Source organism: Daphnia carinata, chromosome 5 (assembly GCF_022539665.2).
Source record: "Daphnia carinata strain CSIRO-1 chromosome 5, CSIRO_AGI_Dcar_HiC_V3, whole genome shotgun sequence".
Classification (NCBI taxonomy): Eukaryota; Metazoa; Arthropoda; class Branchiopoda; order Diplostraca; family Daphniidae; genus Daphnia; species Daphnia carinata.
The window spans coordinates 3,872,238-3,894,684 of NC_081335.1; the positions used below are offsets into that span (position 1 = coordinate 3,872,238).

Consider the following 22,447-nt stretch of genomic DNA (forward strand, 5'->3'; position numbering starts at 1 on the left):
CTGCCAAAAACATCAGCAATCGTTGTCGTCTTTTGAGGGAACAGTGTTTCGGCCCGTTTCGTTCGGCCATCACACGGATCAAAGTTTACAGTGAATCATCACGTTTGTTGCTTACGAAGTGTCTTGTTGTCACACATATTGAAATATCCAAACAACACACCAAAGTGTCGTGTAGAGTTCGCCCCCCTTTTCTTCAAACAGCAACGACAAGAAACAACAACCATTTCAGAGTGGGGGGGGGGGAGGGAGGCAGTGGGGGATTCTATCATGGAGAAGGTCACCCGGACCGGTTTCGCTCGTGGCCCATCGAGTTGAACGTTTTTTTTTTTTTTTCCCCAACAGTTTCTCAGACGTCGATATTTCTCTTCGGGGGAATATTAAAAAAGAGAAGCCCTTTCACAAACTAAAAGGTAAAACAAAAAAAAAAAACAAAAAAACAATTTTTAAGAGACAAATCAAAATGAATGGTCCTCTGGCCTTAATAATTGTGTTGTTGGAAACGTAATCGATTGAAAACGCGTGTGTTTCTAATCAGGTTTCGCGTCCCTTTCTGGTTATGGAAATAAGATATTTTCTCTCTTAAGTTATTTTTTCTTTTTTCTTCATTCTTCTACGAGTAAAAGCTATTTGAAAAGGGATTGTCTTCGAGAAGAGAAATAAAAATTTTAATGAAAGCTTTCGGTCGTGGATCACGACACGAGGACATTTTGGGGGCATGCATACACACACACAGAGAGGCGAAGGAAAATTAAAAAAAAAAAAAGTCATCCCCCAGACCTGAGAAATGAGTAAATAATCGTGTAGTAAATGGTGGAGAAAGAAAAAAAAAAAAATTTAAAGACGGCAACGGAAATATGCCCGAGGAAGAACTTGATGGCCCGAGGCCAGTCATTGTTACATGGAAACTACCTCCAGCTTGTCACGTCTGTGACCCTTGTCTTTTTTTTTTTTTTTTTTTTTTTGTTTCCTCGACCTAAAACATAACATGGGTTTGAATTTTTGTTTTAAACCTATATACCCAGCGTCGAAAACTCAATCAACTTGATTTCCACCCCTTATTTATACATTTCCACCCTCCTTTAGTCCGGTGGTTTGATCAAACAGTTTGTAGTCCTACCAACAGTGGTGGAAAGTAGCAACTACGATGTTAGTGGACAAGATTGAATGGAGAGACCGTTTGATTGACTTGGGCTGTGTTAAGAGGTGGGGTACATACGCACACACCCCACGTTGGTAGGTCTGCTGGAGGCAGAGAGGGGGGGGGGAAGAGAAGCTTCTGGGCCGGAAACGAGAACCGGATCGATAACGCTGATAGTAGTCCATGCACAGAGGATTCTACTACACACACACACACGCAGTACTTGCACTCTCTCACACAGACATCTGGCAACAGCCAATCCCCCCTCTGCCAGTTTTTTGGAAGACATGGATGCCATTCCGCCCGAGCGTGTCATTTTCTGCTCTTCTAAGCGAACTGAAAGCCAAAAAGAAAAACGTGTGTTTTTCTGGAGCATCCGGATGCATTTTTTTTCCCTTTTACCCCTAAGTAAAAGCGGTATCTGAAAAATATTTAAAAAAAAAAAGACACCCACGATCTCGTGTGTGTGTGTCACACGCTGGTGATAAAAGCTTTACGGCTCTGCTGCTGTTTCCCATCTTTTGTTATGGTTTGTTGCCCCCGCAATGAAAAGAAGCAAAGTTCTTATCGTGTATAAGATGTGTGTTTGTTGTGACCTTTTTTGTTTTGAACTTGTCCCTTTCCCTATCCAACAATTTGTTTGAAAAAAAAAAATTCGACTACTAAACCGTAAGAGACGGGGATGCTGGGAAAACCCTGAAGAAAAACAAAACGTTGGGGATAAAAAAAAAAAGGGCGCACAAGTCTTATGACCTGCTTCCGGCCTTCTTCTTGATTGAATCAATCGCGTTTTTTGTTTGTTGGGAAAATTGGTGGTGAGGGGGGGGGGTGGATATAATTCGAATGTCAATAGAAGACGACCAGACGATGACTTGCATCCGGGTGAGACGTTGATGAATGATTTGTTTTTGTTTTTGTTTTTGCAGATGGCCAATAGCAGGAGCAGCAGCCGGTGTAGTAGCGTGGCCAGCTACGGACAGAGACCTCCGTCTCTGTCCGATCCGCCTCCGCCACCCGCAGCGATGGGGCTGGACCCCAATGACGGACGCGGAGATGAGATCCAGCCGTGTCCGATTGGGTTCCATCCGATGGCGCACACGCCACCGCCGCCCATTTACGCGACGCAGGAGCAATTGCGCGAGGAGCACAGGCAGCAGCAAATGCTTCCGCCTAAGCCGGCCAAGGAGCGACGACTTCCGTCGCGATCGGGCAGCACGGCCAGCCTGTTCTCACCGTTCGCTTCGCTCACGCGTCGATTGGGAGCCAAACATAAATCATCGAAAACGAGCGCGAGCAGCAGCCGATCGACGGGCCATGGCAGCCGCATGTCCACCCCGGTCGAATTCCCGGCCGCCTCGCAACAACATCAAGGGGCCGTCATTTCACGCTCCGTCACGCCGGCTTCCGTCTACTCGACTTTCCCGCGCATCCACTCCTCGTCCAGCTCAAACACGCCGTCGCCATCCGGCCGGACGCCTTTTATTAGTCAATTGCTCGGCCTGAACGGCGGTGCCAATGGAGGCGTCCGAGGCGGTTGCGTTGGGGGTGGCGGCGGTGGTAGCAGTTCGTCGTCATCGGCCACCGTTCCAGCCACGACATCGTGCCCGTCTTGCCCGTCGCCCGGTCCAAGTTACTCATCTTCGTCTCGTTTATCATCCTCTGGTGGATATCCGCCCATGATGATGACGGAAGTGCTGGACGAACCCGTAGAAGAAGAGGTAAGCAAAACAAAAGAAAATTATTTCTATTTCTTATATAACCCCACCCCGTCGAAATGATGCCGTGACTCATTTGAAGAAGTGAAGTAGGGAATCAAGACATTTCCTCCCTCCTTGTTGGCGGTCCATTGCAACCAATCCGTCTTCCTGTCGTTCCCCTTTCTTTTTTTCTTTGGTACGGGTCGTTACCTGCCTGTTTGTCTGCTCATTTGCATAATGAGCGCAATAACAACCAGATGCAACCATTTAAGACATTTTTTTTTTTTTTTTTTTGGCCTTTTTTTTTTATCATTTCAATGGACGTCGTAGATGTTGACTGGGACACAAGAAAGAAAATGACACTGGTATGTTGTTTTTTTTTTCTGTCCGATTCGTTCAGCAGATTAGACCGTGATGGACATCATTCATTGTGCGTAGGTGCGCTCCTTTTTCGGGAATGAATTGGAAATTTTCCCTTTTTTTTTTTTTTTTTTTTTTTTAATGGATATCCTGCGAGTAGACGATTTGTAGGGTGTGGCCACCCATATTGGGATTTTTCGCCATTTGGGCTTTTTTTAAAAAAAAAAAAGATGAAGAGAGAAACGGTTTATCAACGGGAGGTCTTAAACTGAGCTGGCCAATAAACCCCATACCAGTTTTCCTTTTTTTTTTTTTTATACAAAAAAATAATAATAATCTCACGTTTTTTTTTGTTTTTTTTTTTTAATGTTTTGGTTATGAGATGTGCAGCCCTGTGAGTATTTTTGGGGTAGGGGAATGAGCTGCGGCTTGGCGGATAGTTTGTTTTTGTTAGTGTTGTTGGCTTTTGTGTGTGTGTGTGTCGAACTTATACATCCAATTATTATATAACTGGCGTGCTCGTTATGGGGCTTCTGAATGTATTGCATAGGTTTCTATCTTTTTCCCATTTCTTTATTGCTTATTCCTCTGCTTCTTCTTTCGAAAGAAAGAGGAAACAAAAACATTATTGGTGTTGTTGTCTTCAGTTTGTCTTTTGCAGACACAAAGAAGGACTGGTTTTCTTTTCTTTAAACTTAACGGCCCGCATCCAAAAATCGTTTTTAACGACCCGAACGCCGTTCCACTAGAAACTAACAACAACAAAAAGAAATCTCTCTGTGGGCAGCCGTTTGCTTGCGTGTGGGAGGAGACGTCTGGAACGTAGAGAAAAAAAAAAAAAGTAGGGAGTATGTGGGGAATTTGACACTCTTTTACGCGAGGGGGGTGTATTTAAAAAATAATAATAATAACACGAACGTTATTTCCCGGCCGAAATGGACGTAGGCCATTGCTGAGCCGACATCAGAACGTTGTTGACTCTCTCTTGACCGTCACACTTTTTTTTTTTCCCTCCTTTGTGGCCGTCCTTTGATGTGTGTTCTTAAAAAGAAAAAGGCACTTGTGTCGTTCGTCGTATTGCATTAGTCAAAAATCGAACTGAGCACCTCTTGGCAATTATCGGAGAAAAAGGGGGGAGGGAAGCGTTTTCTCCTGCCCGACCGCCTTTATCGTGTACGCGTGCATTTACAAACAAAAAAAATCCGAGCAGGTTTCCCTCCCCCCCTTTTGTGCCTTTCAGTTAATTGGTTTAGTCGGTTGGGTCTTTTTTTTTTTTCATACATAGACGTTTGAACTCTGTGACAGGGGAAATCTCAGTCATCACCAAGACGTGGACGTCTGTTTATGTGCGTGTCTTGCGTGTGTGTGTGTGTGTGTGTGTTTGAGAAAGTCGTGTGGGTTTGGCTCTGTTTATTTTTGAGAGAGAAAGGGAATAACAACAGAAAGAAAAAAAAAAAATAAATAGAAAAGAGATTTGAGTTTTGTCGGGGCTCGGTCATGTCGACGAGAAAAAGTTCATCACGTAACCGTCAACGCCAATCGCGAAGTCGAAGTTGCTCACCCACTACCAGCACCAACCGGAGAACGTCCGTTAAAGATCATTCAACCCGACGCCGTTGGGTATTGCCATTTTGATTTATTTTTTATTTGAAAATAAAGACGATGTCAAAACATTGCAAGTTCAAAACGAAATTCGGGTAAGAAAACAAAAACAAAACACATTTTCTCTAAATGTCGCGTGTAATTGCAACGGCACATGTCGGGTCACGAAAAATCCCGAGTTTATTTGTCGTCGGGCATGGAGTAAGTCACTTTATGAATATATATATAAATGTGTAACGGCGACGTTTAACTGCCGCGCTGATTTGTTTTCGTCGTTCAACGGTCATCCGAAAAAGGGCCGTAAACCATTTCGACAGTTAAGTCGGGAGAAAAGATGGTCAGGTGGAGAAGAAGGGGGGGGGGGCGACTACACGCTGCGTTTCACCGGAGGAGAGCGAGAAAGAGAAATAAAAAAAAAAAAAAAGAAAAACGCTATCGGTGGGCTGCGGCCATCTTTGGTTTCTCTACCTCCACCGTGAATGCGTCCATAAAAAATAAGGAAATCCCACCCGCGAATCTCCTTTTTTTTTTTTTTTTTTTTTTTTTTAAACAATTTTAATATTTTTTGATGATGATATCGAATGCCATTTTGAAATTGTTCAATTGAAATGAACACACCTTCTCCCCTTTTTGTTTTATGAACCTCTTGTTTTGTTGTTTTTCTTTTTTTTTTTGAAAATTCCCGCTCTCAGCGGGGCGGGATTTTTTTTTTTTTTGCGTAGCGTTCGAGATTGCTGATTGTGTTTCACGCAGACCAGTCTATTTCTCTCTTTTGTTTTCTAAAAATGGCCACGTCTTTATAACAAACTTTTCTTTCTTTTTTTTTCACACGTGTTGAGTACGTTTGAATTGGCGCGTGAACAGGAAAGACAAGCATCTCGCCCCGACTTGATTTGGTCAACAGAAATTAGCTTTCCCCTTCTCGGAGTTTTGCGTGATTTGTTTCGCCCGCACAGCCGGGAACGTTCACGATAAAAAAAAAAAACGGGTTTCGAATTTAACGAGCCCCTTTTTCTTCATTTCGCGCATCCGCGTACGTCATTGAATCCAACCGCAAAAAAAAAAAAAAAAAAGTCAAGTAATTAAGAAAATAGAACCGTTGCACTCGCATTACCAACTCATTCGATTTGAGGGGCGTTGTTTGTTTTCTTCCGCATCTTGCGTTTATTTGTACTGGGCGTATTTTATTTTATTTTTATTTTTTTTTAAAGAAAGAGAAAAACAAAAAGGGTCGGGACCGCATTTCTGCAATGCACGTCTGGTTTTCTCATTTTTTTTTTTTTTTTTTTTTTTTTTAACTCGGTATCTTGAGGACTGAGATGATGACCGCACGCATTTCACTCGCCCCCACTTGCCTCGTTAGTTTTCTACCCGCGTGATTTTGTTTTTCATCAGTGACCGATAGAGTGCGCGGATTGTCTGGCCTCTGTGTCTTAAGGGTCGCCCCTTTCCGTGCAAGGTCCGCAACCCTCCAGCCACTAACAGAAAAAGGCAACGAAAAAAAAAAAATAATAATAAAAAGGTCTTTCGTTTATTTTATTTTTTTTTTTTTTTCAAGGTCTAACTTCTCTCTTTTGCTCATCAAGGGCAGCTGAAAAACAGAGGAGGGAAAGGTAGAAAAAAAAAGAAAAGATGTGGAATACCTGACCAGGTGAGACCCCTCAGTCTCTTATCAACGTGAAGCCCGCAGGGTTCTTGATAAAGAGAGAGACTCATGTAACATGACGGGCAGCATAGGAAAAAAAAAAAAAAAAAAAAAAAAAAAAAGGTTTTTATTTTATTTTTTTTTTTTTTCGTGGCTTGAAGGCATACAACCCAGGTATGTTTGCTGGTTCTTTCTGTCCCCCCTCTCTCTCTCTCTCTCTCTCTCTTCTTAACTTCTTTTTCCTCTCTCTCTCTCTCTTTTAACTTTCCTCCACCAGGAGAATAAAGAAAGAAAAAAAAAAAAAAGGAGACAAGGTGGTGGCGCTCTTTTGATATTTTTTTTTTTCCCTTTTATTTCTTGCTCCGGTCTCTTTCGTTTCTCTCCCTCAGTTCGGGCCTCGACGTTTCAGGTGAAACAAGTGGCACCTCTTTTTTTTTTTTTTTTTTTTTTTTCCCCCTCTCCTTTCCTCTTCCTTCAGTGTGAATAAATCCTTCGAAATTATAAGACGAGAGGAATTGTAGTGTGGAACCGTCGACAGGCCGTTTTCTTTTTGTGAGAGTGTTTATTTGTTTTTCGTGTTTTTTTTTTTTTTATGCGTGTGTGAAACAAAATCGAAATCGTAGACACACACACACACAGAGGAGGATATCGTGAGTGTGTTGTTGTTTCGCTTGTTTTGTTATTTCCCACGGATATATCACACGAAAGAGCATCCATCTTCTCTCGCCATCGTAACCCACTCCTCCGAATGGATGGAGCGGATGGTGGCGGTGGTGGTGGCGTCGTTGCACCACAGGCTCCTCGTCACGTTGGTCCACCATCCAATGATCAGGTATTTTTTTTTTTTTTTTTTCCTCTCCTGTTTTGCATACAGCAACGAAAACGAGTTAACGTGCGCGATCCGTTTAAATCAAAGCGAAGCGACGTAGCGTGTGAATTTCACATCTGGCGGTGGTGTAGATGGGGTGTAGGTATATAGTTCATCGGCGGGATGTACGTGTGTTTGTGTTATGAAGAGAAGAGGAGGGAGGGAGGGAAGAATTGAGGTCGAGGTCATCATTTGTTGTTTCTTCTTCTTTTGTGAACCGTTTTATTTCGTGAATTTCTCTCATCCCCCCCCCTCCATCCAACGTTTTTTTTTTTTTGTTTTGTTTTGTTCCTTGCGAAACAGTTGACGATCAACGTGAAATGTATTCGTTTCTCAACGATAAGCGCCATTACCGGTCGGTCGACTTTTGTTTTCTTGTGTGTGTGTGTGTGTGTGTGTGCGTTTCGGCCCCACCTTAATTGGATTCTTTTTTATATAAGCAAGAAAATTGAAAATGCTTTTGAAAAGGATTTTTCTTTTTTTTTTTTTTGAATTGCGCGTTTTACAAACTTTTATCTTCCATGACTTTCCGCTGAAATCCATCAATTGTTAAGAAAAAAAGAGCACCGGATTATTAGTCGACTGGAACTCGTTTTGTTAATCGTCTTGAAAAGAATTTTTTTTTTTTTTCTTGTGCGGATGCGCGTGTTATCGCTAGACCCCGGAATTGGTCCTGGCGGAGGAATGTCGGCCAAAAAAAGGGCAGAGGGGGTAGACGTTTTTAAGAAGGGAAAAAAAAATATATAATTCTTTTAAACATCCATTTTTTTTCTTCTTCTTCTTCTCCCCCCCTCTCGAACAAGAAGAAGGGGGAAGAGTTCTCCTCAAGCACATTCCGGACAGCCCCTCTATTTTATTTTTTTTTCTTCTCATGGGCGGCCATTCCGGTTTCTAAGGTTGAGGGAAAGAAAAGAAAAGGCTTCTTTTATGTGAGGGGGAATTTTTTTTTTTTTTTTTGTAAGGTAGAGGGGGGGGGGTTCAAGTTAGAAAGAATAAAGAAGAAGAAGAGGAAAAGTCAGGTATTTTGCAGGAGGAGGCGAGCCGTGACCTACGGACTTTGTACATCATTCCGGAATTTTCTTTTTGTTTTTTTTCCTTGTTCTTCTCCGTCTGTTCCCATACCGGATGCGATCGTTTTCCTTTTAACACACACCAAAAATATCTGGTATTTAAAAATGCTCAGCTGATCAAAAGAAAAAGATTCCAGACATTTTTTTTTTTGTTTGTTTGCTGTTTGATCCGCGTATGTGTCGTATCGGTTCGTTCCTTTTTCTTTCATAAATTGTGAACAAGGAAACGACCCTCTTACAGTAATTGGGTATCCTGCAATTGGGCAACTTGATTCGATCGTTGCCAACAATGGAGGACGAAAAGCATCAATTAAACAATGTTTGAAAGAGTGGCCTTTTTTTTTTTTTTTTCTTTTTTTTTGTTCCATGACCTTTTCTTTTTCCTCCATTTGTGAGCGCGCCATTTTGCGGCATTTCTAAAGAGACGGGCATGCCCGTTATTAAGAGGCACAAACCCCAACAAGATCGACCCCATTTTTTTTTTTTTTTTTTAAAGCGGTTTGTGCGTTCCCGCTTGCAAATGTGGGCCGACATTTGCGGTTTATGTCAAACATAAAAAAAAAAAAAATGTGCAATTTTTTCTTATGTTTTTTTTTTTTTTGGTTTGTTTCGTGTTATGACAGGGAGCTGGTGAAAGGGTGACATGGGAATATCATCATGTGACGATGAACCGAGTGCCCGGCTACGGTTTCGGTATCGCCGTGTCGGGTGGCCGGGACAATCCGCATTTCGCCAACGGCGATCCTTCCATCGCCATCTCGGACGTCATTAAAGGCGGTCCGGCCGAGGGAAAGCTACTGTAAGTAACCAAATTTCATTTATTTTATTTTTTTTTTTGTTGTTGTTGTGCGTGTGTGTGCCAAATTGATGCAATGACAAACAAAAAACAACAAAAACGTGCGCTGCAAATAAAAAAAAAAAGGGAGGGCGACAGATGTAAATGATTCACATCTAAAAAGAAAGAAACAAACAAAAAAAAAAAATGCCTTTCTCTTTTTGATTTTGGGGGAAAACGAAGTGCACCGAACACAAAAGAAATCGACATTAAAAAGAAAATAAACCAGTTCGTGAAAATTAAATCCCTCCAAAAAAAAAAAACGAGTCATTCGTTTTTGAGAGAGAGTGAAAAAAACAAAACAAACTGGAACGAGAAAAAACAAAAAAAAAAAAAAAACATTTGTTTAGCACTGTTGTAAATAATGCGTGTGCGGTGAACCGGTCCATGTTGCGTGACGACATTCTGCCGATTGACTTTCGCAGCCGGAGATCTCGTTTTTCTTATCGTCCTCCTATCACCTTTCCTTTCGAGAAGCTCTTTGAAAACTCGCGTTGTCAGACGCTGTTCATTACAGAGTGGGCTAGCCCCGCAAACTGAATCAAATTCATGAAGTGAAAAGGACAAAAAAAAAGAGAAAATTCTTGTTATTCATTTTTGGATCAATAATGACGTGTGCATGTACAAGGATCAACGACCGCGTCATGAGCGTCAACGGCGTCTCGCTGGAGAACGTGGATTACGGGACGGCGGTCTCGGTCTTGCGCGACAGCGGCGCCGCCGTCAACCTGGTGGTCAAACGTCGCATCGTCCTGGGAGCTTATCCGGAGCCCATCACTTACAAAGTCACGCTAACCAAGAGCAAAAAGAAAGACGGTATAGAAAAATCATTTGAGATGAAAATGATTTCGATTGATTCAATTAATGGAAAAATTGGATGCAGATTTTGGCGTCATCTTGGGCTCGAGACTCTACTTGAAAGAGCTGACCAACAGGGCCCTGATCGATCGCGATGGTAGCCACGGTAACAGTCCCGTCTTTCAGGAGGGCGATATCGTCCTGAAGATCAATTCTACGTCGACGGAGGGTCTCAGCCTGAAGGAGGCCAGGAAACTGATGGAAAATTGCAAGGACAAGTTGCAGTTGACTGTCCGTCGAGACGCGGCCGCTCCGGCGCTCGTGGGAGCCGTTGGAGGATCAGCCGGCCCGGCTGCCATGGGCCCGGTTGGAGGATCTCATGCGTCCAACGGTTACAACGACCCCACCTACGGCGCTGTCAAAGACAACAGCGTCCCAACGGCGGCGGGCAGTGCCAACGCCGGTCCGGTCCATTTCTCCAACTACGCCGACAGGCCGAATTACTGCAACCAGAACCTCTACGTCCAGCCGCCGACGCGCGGCGGCAGCGTCGACTACCGCAACCCACTGACGCCGCAGCCTCCGCTCCCGCACTCTGCCGGCCCTCCGTACAACAGCGAGGACAAGAGCAGCAATCTGTCTCGGCTGGCCGGGCGATCGCGCGGCCCGCTGATGGACGTTTCGCTGTCGCAACTCGATCATCACAACAATCACGTGAACGGGCACGCCGACGGCGAGGACGCCCCTCCGCGACCTCCTCCACCTCGCAGCGATGATTACTACAGTCCGAGACGGGCCAACGAAGCGCCAGAGCCCGTCAAACCGCCTCCGACGTATGAGTGAATCTCCTCCTTGTCTGTTTCATATTTTTTTTTTTTTTTTTTTTTTCATGATGAATCGCCTTGGATGTTCTGATTGCTTTCGTTTTTGTTCGTTCGTTCCATTCATTTTTGATTCAACACGTCGGTTGTGCGATTGTAGACTAGATCCGCGTTTCATCAGCTTCCAGAAGGAAGGCTCGGTCGGCATTCGTGTGACTGGTGGCAATCAGGTGGGCATCTTCGTGACGGCCGTTCAGCCAGGCAGCCCAGCGGCGTTGCAGGGCCTCGTTCCAGGAGACAAGATACTCAAAGTAAACAAAAAATGGGCGAAAATGCATCGCTCCTATCCTATCTTCTATAACTCAGTTTATTTTTTAACATGTCAGGTCAATGATATGGAAATGAATGGCGTCACCCGAGAGGAGGCCGTCCTCTTCCTTCTCAGTCTGCAGGATCAGATCGAGCTGGTCGTGCAACACAAACGCGAAGAGTACGATCAAGTTGTGGCATCCGGCCACGGAGACTCGTTCTACGTCAAGTATATATTTTCAAGCCATTTCATTTTTTGGTTTTAAATCATTTAAAAAAAAAAAAAATAAATAAATAAATGTCGTCCTTTTCTTTTTTTTTTTTTATTTGACAGGACTCATTTCAATTACGAACAGCCGGCCAGCGGGCACATGTCCTTCCGCAAAGGCGAAGTCTTCCACGTCGTCGATACTCTTTACAAAGGAGTCGTGGGCGCCTGGCAGGCCTTCCGCGTGGGTGAGTTAGACCTTGGTTTTTTTTTTTTTTTTTTTTTTATTTATTTTATTTTATCAATTCAACATGGAGGAAGAGAAAATGACGGATCGTTTTCTGGTTTGTTTTGTTTACTCGTGAAAAAAAAAAAAAAAAAAAAGGTCCAAACGGTCAAGACTTGCAGCAGGGGGTAGTGCCAAACAGCGCGGGAGCTGAAGAATTAGCCACGGCTCAATTCAACGCCGCTAAAAAGGAAGCGGCCACGACAACATCCGAGTCACGCGGATCCTTCTTCCGGCGAAGGCGGCCTACTCATCGTCGCTCGAAATCTCTCGGAAGGGTGAGATTGCACTTTATCAACCCTTCCTATTTTTTTTTTTTTTCTTTTTTTTTTCTTGTTTGTTTCGAAATGAACTCGAGTGCGGTCACGACTGCCGACACGCCTTTTTAAGCAGCACTCTGCGGGTTTCTTATTCAACAAGCGGAAAAACACATTTTTGTTTTTTTTTGCGCCCGTTCCATAATCAGATTTAAAAAAAAAACCGGTTTAATTTTCTACCCCGAAAAAAAAAAAATCGTGACTCTTTTTTTTGTGTGTGTGTGTGTGTGTGGAAAAGAACGTGCGATATGGCGCACATCGATCATCTTGTTTGAAACAAAAAAAAAAAAACAAAAAAAAAATATGTTAATGACACGCATGTGCTTTGATTTAGGACCACTGGGATGACGTCGTGTTCGCCGAGACGCTCAGCAAATTCCCAGCTTACGAACGAGTCGTGCTGAGGCATCCCGGCTTTATCCGGCCCGTCGTCTTCTTCGGCCCCATTGCCGATATCGCTCGCGATAAGCTCATCAAGGACTTCCCCGACAAGTTCTCCGCACCTCGTAAGTTATTTACTTTTTGATTTTTAATTTCAACAGAAATTGAAATCATTTTGTGGAATAATTTAGAAATGGATGGAAATCGAGACTCGAACGAAGGGTCTGGAACGGGCGCTCAGGTGACGGCAGGTCGTTCGGGTATCGTGCGCTTGAGCGCCATCCGAGAACTTGTGGAGAAAGGCCGGCACGCTCTTCTGGACATAACACCCGGCGCCGTCGACAAGCTCAACTACGCCCAGTTCTATCCTGTGGTCATCTTTCTCAGAGCCGATTCCAAGCATACAGTCAAGGAGCTCCGCGCTGGAACGCCAAAGTAAATCCACCTTTCTTTCCCTTCGATACGGTGCATCCATCATCCATTATTTATCTATTTTGCATATCATTTGGTGTTTGCTGTAGTTGGTAGTTGTACTTTGCTATGTTGGTTTTTTTTTTTTTTGTTTTGTTTTTAACATCTCCCTCCGTGCGCTATTGGATATTTTTGATTGCAATGATCCATTGTTTATGTCAGCACTCTGGCTGGCCTGGCACCACGACTCGAAGAGCTCTTCAAGTGGTAAGTTTTCGCCCATTTGCTGGCCAACGCATTCCAGCCCCCGCTGCCGCGCACTGCCTTCCTCCATCTTGTTTTTTTTTTTTATATTTTTTTTATTTTTTTTGTTTTGATGTTTGCGTCTGTCACGCGGGAGGGAGGCTCCTAGCTTTTTTTTCCGCCTCGCAATCGCACTTCACGCTATTTAAAAAAAAAAAAAAAATGAAAACTAACCTCACCGTTGATTGAATTCCGAATGAATTCGACCGTTAAAAACACGCGGGAAAAATTCAGAAACATGAGAAAAGATGGAAAAAAGAAAAATTCAATAGTTTTGTAATTTCCTATCATCAATTTCAGGACGGCCCATAAGAGCAGCAAGAAACTCTACGAGCAGTGTGTCAAATTGGAGAAGTTATGGTCGCATGTTTTCACGACAACAGTGCCGCTGACGCAGCGCGACACCTGGTACAGGAAGCTGCGAGAGGCCATCGACCGCGAACAGAATCAAGCCATCTGGGTCTCGGAGGCTAAGGTGATTATTCTTATTATTATCATTCATTTTTTTTTTTATTAGTCCTATTACGACAGCGTCGAATTTTGTTTATTTTTTTTTTTAGCTCCCTTTTTTAATTTTAATGAATTTGAATATTGGCGGCATCCGAGTGTTGCAGAACCCTGTAGTTATAAAAATTTGTGGACGCGGCGGGCCGCGTCTTCCTTTTCTTAAAAACATTTTATTCCAGTTCATAATGAGCTATTTGATACTTTTTTTTTTTTTTCATTTTTTGTTTTGTTTTTGGGGATGTGTCCGGGGGTTTTTATTATTTTTTTTTTCACGGTACGCCAGTTGGTTGATTTACCCACGGACGCGTTGCTGAGTCATTCGAATTACAACGGCGTCGGTTCGAACGACCCGCCGTCTTTTTACGCGCCCATTTCGCCCTCCATTTCTCCGTTTGATCCGGCGAGTTACTATCAAATGGTTGTCGACGACGTCAATCTCAACAACAACAACAATTACGCGCCCCTCAAAGTGATGCCTCGACGACCGTTATCCGTCATCCATGAAGAGTCGCTATTCAACCATTTCTTGTAAAAAAGCCAACCCTCTTCTTTCAAAAAAAAAAAAAAAAATTTTTTTGCGTCCGTCTGTCCCGTCCAAAAAAAAAAAAAATTGTGTTGTTCGCTTCGGTCCGTTTTTTTTTTTTTGTTTCGTCAGGTCCGTCAAGAGTTGCCAGTCAAGCAGAAATTTGTTTCATTTACGTGTTCACGTTTAACCTAAAAAAAAAACAAATTTGTGTTTTTTTTTTTTTTTTTTTTTTTTTTTTTTTTTTTTTGTTCTCGCGTCGCTTTGTCGCTGCTTTCCCGCGCTTTTTCTTGTTTGTTCCAAAATCCGGTGTGCCAGCTGGATGAGTACCTGTCCGATGATTTCCTGTTTCCGATGACGTCACGACTCTCGTACGCTTCCTCACCTGAATCGGATCTCGACTTGTCGCCCGAACCTCGCGCTTCCGCCGCGGCCGAAGGCTCTTCGAAGACGAACGCGATGAACGGCGGAAGTAAATCGCCACCGTCGCCCAGCTCGGCCGGCCGAATGGTCAAGAGTTCCAGCGACCCGAGCATCGCCACCCAAGACGACCTGGGTGTCTCGGGGATGAGCAGCCCCGCTGGATTATTGAAATCCGTCGGCCCGCCAGGCAAATTCCAGTCTCCAATCAATTCTCAATGTGTAAGTGACTTACCCCGAATTTATTTATTTATTTTTTTTTTTTTAATTTTTATTAATTAGAATTGAATTAATCAAAATGATTGGGCCCAGGTGGTGGACGCGTCGACGCCGACAAAGCGGCGATCTCAGGGCGGCGATTCCAAGTACGGATTCTCGTCGCCGGGCAACGGCAATCACCCGGGACAGCGAGATGCCAACACGCCGCGCAATTACGGCCAACAACCGCCCAATTACTCGTACAATAGCCCGTCTTCGCGGGGCCAACAGGCCAGCACCAATTTGGACTACATGAACGGGCCCCATCAGTCGAACCAGAGGCAGTCGGGCAACGGTGGGTACCCGACATCCTCGTCCTCCTCCCAACAGCACCACTTTTCGCCTTATTCGAAATACAGCGGCCAACACGGTCCGTCGTCATCGGGCGTCGTTGAATTGCCTCCGAAAATCGATCGCAGTAGCAAACCGACGCGGCTGGCCCGCTCCGCACAGGAGCGCTTGTTCGGCTCGAGAGAAGGTGACGTCAATGGTCTCGATATCGACACGTATCCCAGCTCACCGCCAGGGCCGGCTCCGAGCCAGCCGGGGCAGAACGGCGGAGGAGGAGGTCATCCATCTCTCGACTACCTGGGCTCCCTGCGAGGCAGCTCGTTGGATAGAGAGAGAGCTGCCAAAGCGGTAAGACGTATCGACACGTTCACACAAATTTCATTTGAATAAATGAAGCGCCCAATAAACAGCCATCCATCTTGCAACATCATCTTTCTTTCTTTTTTTTTTTTTTTTTTATGATTTCAGGGTAGTTATGATAGCTCGTCATCGTACGAGTCTTACAATCGACTCGGCTTGACGTTGGCATTGGCCGGCAGTAATAATCATCAAAGCAGCAGCGGCGGTGGGGGAGATGGGAACGCGATGCCCGGCTCGCCCACTTCGGGCGGCTTGAAATCTCACGATCCTTACCGGTACACTCGCTCAACCAGTCAGCCCGTGCGCTCGCCAACAGAGCCGACGTCTCCCGCAACGAAACAACTTCATCGGTAAGTTGCCAGATTAAATCATCAAAAGAAAAAAAAAAAGATTTTTAATGAGGAGGGAAAAAAAAAAAAATCAAGGCGTTTGAAAATAGAAAAACAAGAAAAGATAAGATTGTGTTAGAGGGGAGCCAAACAAAAAAAAAAGAATTGATTGATTTGAAATTAGATTGCCAATGAGGCCTCGTTCGGTTAAACGGTACCGGCGGCGACAATGTCCAAACCTAAGTCTCGTGTGACCATTGTTGTTGTTCTTCTTACCTTTCTTCTTTTTGTTTACACACCTTTGTTCATCTAGTAGATAAAAAAAAATAAAAAAATAGAATGGCCGTTTCGTGTAGCATGTCCTTGTACTTCCCATTAGATCTTTATCGCGTGTTTGTTTTTTTGTTTTTTTCTTTATTCAAATTTTAGTTTTTACTTTTGATTTTATCATTTCTTTGATTTGATTTGGTTTTTATTTTATTTTATCGTGTTTTGTGTTGTTATTTTATTGTTTTATATTCTCTTAGTCCCTTCGAACACAAAAAGCCGTCACCTCCACCCAAATCCGCACCTTACAAGCCCGTCCCTCCGCCCAAGCCGAAAAATTACCGACCGCCACCGAATGCCACGTCCACGTCCAATCAACAGCCGATGACACCCAACAGCAATTATTGGAATCACAGTCCACCAGGTACATTGAATCATCCCAACCGGACGGCGGCCGGTAGCGGAGATGCGCCACCTCCTCCTTCCAGTAATGGCGGCGGCGGCGGCGGCGGTAGCAGTTCCAGCAACCACCACGGCTATTATTCGCACGCACCTCCGCCAACCAACACGGCCTCTGCCATTCCAAACGGTCTCAATTCTTACCGTTACGAAGACGATACCAACGGTGGCTTCGACTCAGGTATTTTAATTTATGCAAATAAGATGTTTTTTTTTGTTTTTGTTTTTGTTTTGTTAAACCGGACGATCGGATGGGATGGAAATTCGTTTTCCAAGCAGGTCATGGAAGCAGTTTGGATCGTCACAGTTACGGCGCCAATTCTCTGTACGGCAAAGCGCCGCCACCGCCGCCGCCAGTCAACGGATCCAATCGCAACAATCAAGCCGGTCAATATTACTACAACATCCCGCCGCCCAGAGAAAATAATCAGAAACAACAAAGTCAATCGCGAGATGGAGGACGGCTCGATCTTGCCCAGCATCGAGATCAACGCGGCTCAGCGTTTGAATTGTACAAGAAACCCGCCGATCCGAGATCTCCCGCTCACGGACATCAGCCCCTCTACATGGAGCACAACGCCAGGTAAGGACAAACAAACAACAAACGCCACTAACTCTTTCCTTTTCTTCCTCTTTAAATTTAAAAAAAAAAAAAAAAAAAAGATTCTTTTGGTATTTGGTTGGTTCGGTTATTTTCACAAATTCTGGTGGAGTGGACAAAACTCACATTGCAAATCTGAAAGCTTTTTAAAATGAACTACTCACTTTGCTGGACGCTTGCCGATTGGGGGCACTACGTCTTACACTATGTCTATGTAAACTTCTATATAGGCTAGACTACGAATACTATGACGGTGATGGATTCTCCTCTTCGCCTTACTACCACTATCGTCACGATTACTACTCCCCTCCCACATCCCCTCCACCACCTAACTGCTCCGTGATTGCCACCGTCCGCGGTTGGCTCACGCACGACCAGGGAGGACGCTTGGAGAGTGTCGAAACTGGAGTTGCATTGCTCGTTCCCCCAAGAGCTCTGCCTCCGGGTCCGGCCGCTCACCTCGTCTACTTCAAGGTCTGTCGCCAAGACCACATCAGACCGGTTGACACCAATGGCGTTCCTTTAGATGATGGCAAAGGTACTCTCTCTCTCCCCCTCCCCCCACAGCAGGCTGTCTGCAAAAGCTAAACAAACACACAGTAACACACACGTAACAACATTGTGTATACACTTCCTGTTCTTTTGGCTTTTCTATTCCGCACTAACCATGAAACGCTTTCTGTGGGGAGGGTGACGCTGCCAAAAAAAAAAAAACAAACAAAAACAAATGACTCACGGGCTTATTCTTGTTTGTTTCACAGGTGAAGCTTTGCTTAGTCCACTAGTTCAGTGCGGGCCGAAAGGTCTGCGCTTCCTCCAGCCAGTCGAGCTCCGCATTCCGCATGATGGCGGTTCGCGGGCGAATTCGTCTGGCAGGTGGAATGTTTCTCTCAAAGCTTCCAACGAGCTGGGACAGTGGCGACAGATAGAACTACCCCAACGAGGCGACGACGAGCAACGATCCCACATCCAATCGGAACAATCGGACGACGCCAAAAAATCTCGCAACCACCTATCTGTTTTCGTCGATCATTTCTGAAACAATCGCCACACGCTCTTCTTTGAATTTTCGTCCCTTTTGTGTCACTCGTCTTTCGCTCTCCTTATCTCTCTCTCTTTCTTTTTCACTCTATATAGAAACAAAAATAATAATAATGAATTCTCTATGTCGACAACCAGTTTTTTAAAATTTAATTAGGCTTCAACGTCTTCTCTTCTCACTGTATGTAACTGTACAGTTTCCATTTTTTTTTTTTTTCACTTCATTCGTATGTGTGTATGTCACAAAAAACAAAAAAAATATACGTGTCCTTTGTCTGACAAACACGCAGCATATCGGTCAGGTTCCTTTTTGGCACAACCGGAGCATTTTGGTCATTGAAACACTATCGTAAAGCGTCGTAAGGGCTGGGCCCGTTAGTGGGGTGAAAGAGGCTAACTAATATGATCTAAAAACTAAAAAGAAAACGTGACCTGAAAACTGGGCATTTCTCAAGTCCAGATATCTTGCAAATATCGCTTTTCGATTTGGAGTTGAACAACAGCCTTTTTCGCTTGTTCCTCGTCCAGTTGACGAGCAGTTTGGAATGCAGCGGTGAATGCTTGCATAACATCTTTGGCCATGTTTTTGGCATCGCCGCAAACGTACACGCAAGCGCCCTTCTCAATCAACTTCACCAGTGAAACGGCATACACCTGAATCAAATCCTGTAAGATAAATTATTTTAAAAAAAAAAATAAGTTAACAGCAACTCGATAAAGTAAAGAAGCTTATTCACTTTCTCCTACCTGGACGTATTTAGGTTGAGAAGGTTTATTCTCTCTAGAAAACGTCACGAGCAATCTTGTCAAGATCCCTATCGAATGCCATCTTTCCAGGTCGTCCCTACGATCGTGAAGCACACGCAAGTGTTTCTTTTAAGAAGTTATGGGAAAAAGTAAGGATTACGTGTACGGTAAGAACAAAACGTACTTGAAGAGGTAATCTTGATCTCTATTCCTGCAACCATAAAAGAGCCATATAGGTCCGCAAGTAAGACTAGGGTCCCTTTTCACCAGCTCCTCTCTGTGAGCTAGGAATCCTAAGAAAGGCGCCACTCCTGTACCTGGTCCGATCAAAATTAGTGGAGTTTCTGAGCTCTTCGGTAAGGAGAATCCGCTGTTGGTTCTTAAGAATACGGACAACTGGAAACGAAATCCAACAGCGTTAAAAAGGACGGGTGATGGAACAACGTAAAGCCATTTACGGAAAATGCACGGCCATTTCCATTGGAGCCAACAGAATCGGTAGAGCCAGTCTTGATTTTATCAAACATTCGGGATAATTCGCCAGTTGCGACTCCTTTTCTTTCGTATGTCCTTCCGTCTTGAACAGGAAACTCAACGACATTGAAAACAAAACTTGCCGATTTTGGATCCTGTGCCATCAATGATGATGCGTTAGTAGTTAAAAGAGAATATTTCAAGTTAGTGTTACTTTTAACGGTGACGAGCTTAATGAATAAGGTCGTGCCAATAGGCGAGGCAATTGTTCCAGTAGACGCTCGACAGGAGGATGGCAAGAAGCGAACGTATTCAGAAAATCCAAAACATTGAGCTCGGGCTGACGGACAAGCCTCGTATAATCGTTAGATCCTTGAAGACTACAGAGTTCCAAGAGTCGACGTTTTTCAACATCGTCAGATGAAAATTCGGCTAGAATCCGAATAAGTGCCTAAAAATCGTTATTCTATAAAAGCATTGGATAAAAGAAAAGGTATAATTTGCCTACTTTACGAGGTACGCTCCGTATCTCGCAACATCGAGTCAAGACAAATCTTAATGTTGCTAAATTGGGTAAGTGAGAAGGGACTTCATATTTTGGTTTGGTTCCAGATTTCATTGTAGCAAATTCTTCTTTGACTCTTAATTTGAATGGTATATCAGCTTGATCAGTCATATTTAACCTGTGAAGGAGTGCGTCCACTTCTTCTGAGCAGTTGGCGCAACAAACACCGATCGAGTCTCCGGGTTGGTATTCGATTTCAGCTGGCTACATGTAACCACACGTGTTAGCAAGCATATTTTATCCGACGGGGAACACGAGATTTGAAGATACTTTACAGAGAATTCCAACGTTGTTTCCAAAGTGGTTTTTGCTGCTTTTTCGCTGGTGAGTTGTTTCAGACTTTTGATTTTTGCTTGGAAGACGGGGGTTCTGGAAGAAGGCATCGGTTTTCGTAAAACGTCTTCGGGGAAAAACTAAAGAAAAATTGGAAAAAAAATTCTTTATTTACTACCTGTGACGTAAACTTTGAAGTTGACTAAACTTACTATCAATTCAGAATTGAATTTCAATTCCAAATATGACACAGGAAGAACGGGGACCTTCAGATCACATTCGCTAAGTGGAGATGCAGACATTTTTAAATTTGACAATCCTAAAATACATTTTTCCAGTTCTTCTTCCTGTTTCTTATAGGACACAGTCAATTGCTTTTCAACTTCAGGAACTACTGCAAGTTCTGGGGTAATGGTAATGGATGACTGCTCCACGGGAATATCAGATGCTGGAATAGTGTCAGGCAAAGTTTGAGGATTTAATATTTGATTTTCTAGAGCAGGCAATAAGTTTTCAATCCATGGATCAACCACAATCTCCAGTCCTACAGCATCATCTGCCCATCCTGATTTGTAAAATTGCTTCGCTCCAAGTTTTTGAAGTTGCTTTTCAACACTCTTGGGATAGCCCAAAAACGTTGTGTAGTTTGTGTCACCCAAACCGAGCAGAGCATACACCAAATGACACAAGTAATCATTTTCCAAGTTCTTTGATCTAATCTTCTTCCAAAAAATGCCTGCATTTTCAGGAGGATCTCCATCACCAGTCCTGGCAAATTTTAATTTTTTCCTTATTGCACTTTGCTGAGATGCACCAAAATGGTAATGAAAAACTTACGAAGATGTAATGATGATGAGAAATCTATATTCTTTCCAGGGAATCTGAAATAGTTGATGAGCAAATACTACTTTGTAACAAATCACAACAAAACATGCAAACAATGTGATAATAAAACCTTTTCAACTGAGTCATCCATGGACATCATTTCGACGTCGTAATTCAACGATTCAGCTTTTGTTTTAATGTCCTCGGCAATCGACTTTGATTGCCCAGTTTGAGAACCATAAATTAACAACAGATTACAACGTTTGGGAGCCATTTCAACTCTTTTTTAAATTATGTAACTGTTCAACACTACAAGTGACACGTGGAAATAACAGAATTTTCGTCTGCTTATGTTTTCTAAGTCGTGGTGGGAACTAGCTGGAGCCTACATAGTGATGGAAAATCAAACCTGAATCTTTTCATGTGATTTTGCAAAAAGAGTTTAGGAAAAAAGCTTGTTTTAGTGATGCTGGCCAGCTTCAGAAGTATTGTAAAAGAAACATCGGAAATAGTGCAAGACCATGAAAACCAATGACGGCCACTTTTCATGTGGTGGGCCTTAATTCGACAATTTTTGGTAACAGTTCTTAACTACCATAGTAAAAATACCTAAATTTCTTTGGCAGCTCTAAAATTCTGATTTATTGAAAATTCAAAAGTTAAATAAGTCAGGAATTAAAACAGTGTACACGACCATGTAGCAACAAAAATGTTGCCCATTTCCTGTACACAAAAGAAAGAGGGAAAAGAGCCTTTCTCAGTGCGGCAAATACAAGCAATTAAACTTTGGTTTAGAGGCGTGTTGATACTGGTAAAATAGCTTGCTCGAATGAGAGAGAAAGAGCAATTCCTGGTATTGTGCGGCGCCATTACAAGCTGCGGTGAAAAGAAAATTCCAACAGCCGGGCGCTTACAAAGCATGTTGCGTGGTAAAGAAAGGCTTAAACATGGCCGTGTTTTTCAATGTTTCCTTTACTCTTTGGCTCTCGGGACTGCTACGTTTACGAGTTCCCTGACTTTTGGCTAACCTTGAATTTATAGCTGTTTGTAAGTCGGTGTCTTCTCTAGTTATTACCACGGATGGTACATGCGATATATTTTGTTCCTTTTACTTCTTTATCCCACCCGAAACGAATGCAGAAGCACGCAGTTAGTCTTCTAACATATGGTTCGTTTGCTGCGAATGCCCCTTTTTTTCTGGAAATTTCCTGGAAAATTCCCCATTCTAAAAGTGTAAATATAGAAGTAAAAAATGTGAAAAGGCACGATTTATGCTGAATTCGCTTTTGTGTTATAGCTTTGAAAACGTTTAAGGATGTATCTCATTGGTTATTTACGATGCATCTGATTGCTTGATTTTCTTTCCACAGGCTGCAGGCGTATTACACATCAATACCATCAATAACGGATGACTGCCAGCTCCGCCCGTAAAATCTTTCGCATAAACTTCGACACAAC

At 43.4% G+C, this 22,447-nt stretch overlaps 2 protein-coding genes and 1 long non-coding RNA gene across 9 annotated transcripts; 2 read left to right on the plus strand and 1 right to left on the minus strand.

Annotated features, from left to right (window-relative positions):
* Positions 1-269: 269 nt before the first annotated feature.
* On the plus strand, positions 270-18,108 carry LOC130696667 (tight junction protein ZO-1-like). 6 transcript variants are annotated; one of them, XM_057519774.2, is made up of 20 exons: positions 270-410; positions 2,065-2,856; positions 9,004-9,179; positions 9,844-10,031; positions 10,099-10,846; positions 10,995-11,145; positions 11,221-11,372; positions 11,478-11,599; positions 11,737-11,915; positions 12,289-12,460; positions 12,527-12,770; positions 12,969-13,013; positions 13,350-13,524; positions 14,398-14,721; positions 14,812-15,396; positions 15,517-15,758; positions 16,265-16,644; positions 16,740-17,046; positions 17,295-17,602; positions 17,826-18,108. In XM_057519774.2, exons 2-20 carry the CDS (start codon positions 2,065-2,067, stop codon positions 18,101-18,103), a joined length of 5,568 nt encoding a protein of 1,855 aa, XP_057375757.1. In that variant the 5' UTR covers positions 270-410; the 3' UTR covers positions 18,104-18,108. The 6 variants fall into 6 exon arrangements, with proteins under 6 accessions (XP_057375757.1, XP_059351456.1, XP_059351457.1 ...); XM_059495472.1 differs by having other exon boundaries at positions 271-410; positions 16,743-17,046; XM_059495473.1 differs by lacking the exon at positions 12,969-13,013.
* A 132-nt stretch (positions 18,109-18,240) lies between these two features.
* On the minus strand, positions 18,241-21,333 carry LOC130696590 (methionine synthase reductase-like). 2 transcript variants are annotated; one of them, XM_059495486.1, is made up of 11 exons: positions 21,120-21,333; positions 21,002-21,045; positions 20,377-20,932; positions 20,167-20,304; positions 19,835-20,095; positions 19,541-19,777; positions 19,311-19,481; positions 19,037-19,248; positions 18,853-18,949; positions 18,546-18,771; positions 18,241-18,449 (listed from the first exon to the last, which is right to left on the minus strand). In XM_059495486.1, the coding sequence occupies exons 1-10, from the start codon at positions 21,261-21,263 to the stop codon at positions 18,556-18,558; spliced, it is 2,076 nt and encodes a 691-aa protein (XP_059351469.1). In that variant the 5' UTR covers positions 21,264-21,333; the 3' UTR covers positions 18,241-18,449; positions 18,546-18,555. The 2 variants fall into 2 exon arrangements, with proteins under 2 accessions (XP_059351469.1, XP_057375661.1); XM_057519678.2 differs by having other exon boundaries at positions 18,241-18,771.
* On the plus strand, positions 20,074-21,142 carry LOC130696684 (uncharacterized). The gene is made up of 3 exons (XR_009002685.2): positions 20,074-20,215; positions 20,525-20,985; positions 21,041-21,142. It is a non-coding gene; the product is annotated as an uncharacterized LOC130696684 (long non-coding RNA).
* Positions 21,334-22,447: the final 1,114 nt, after the last annotated feature.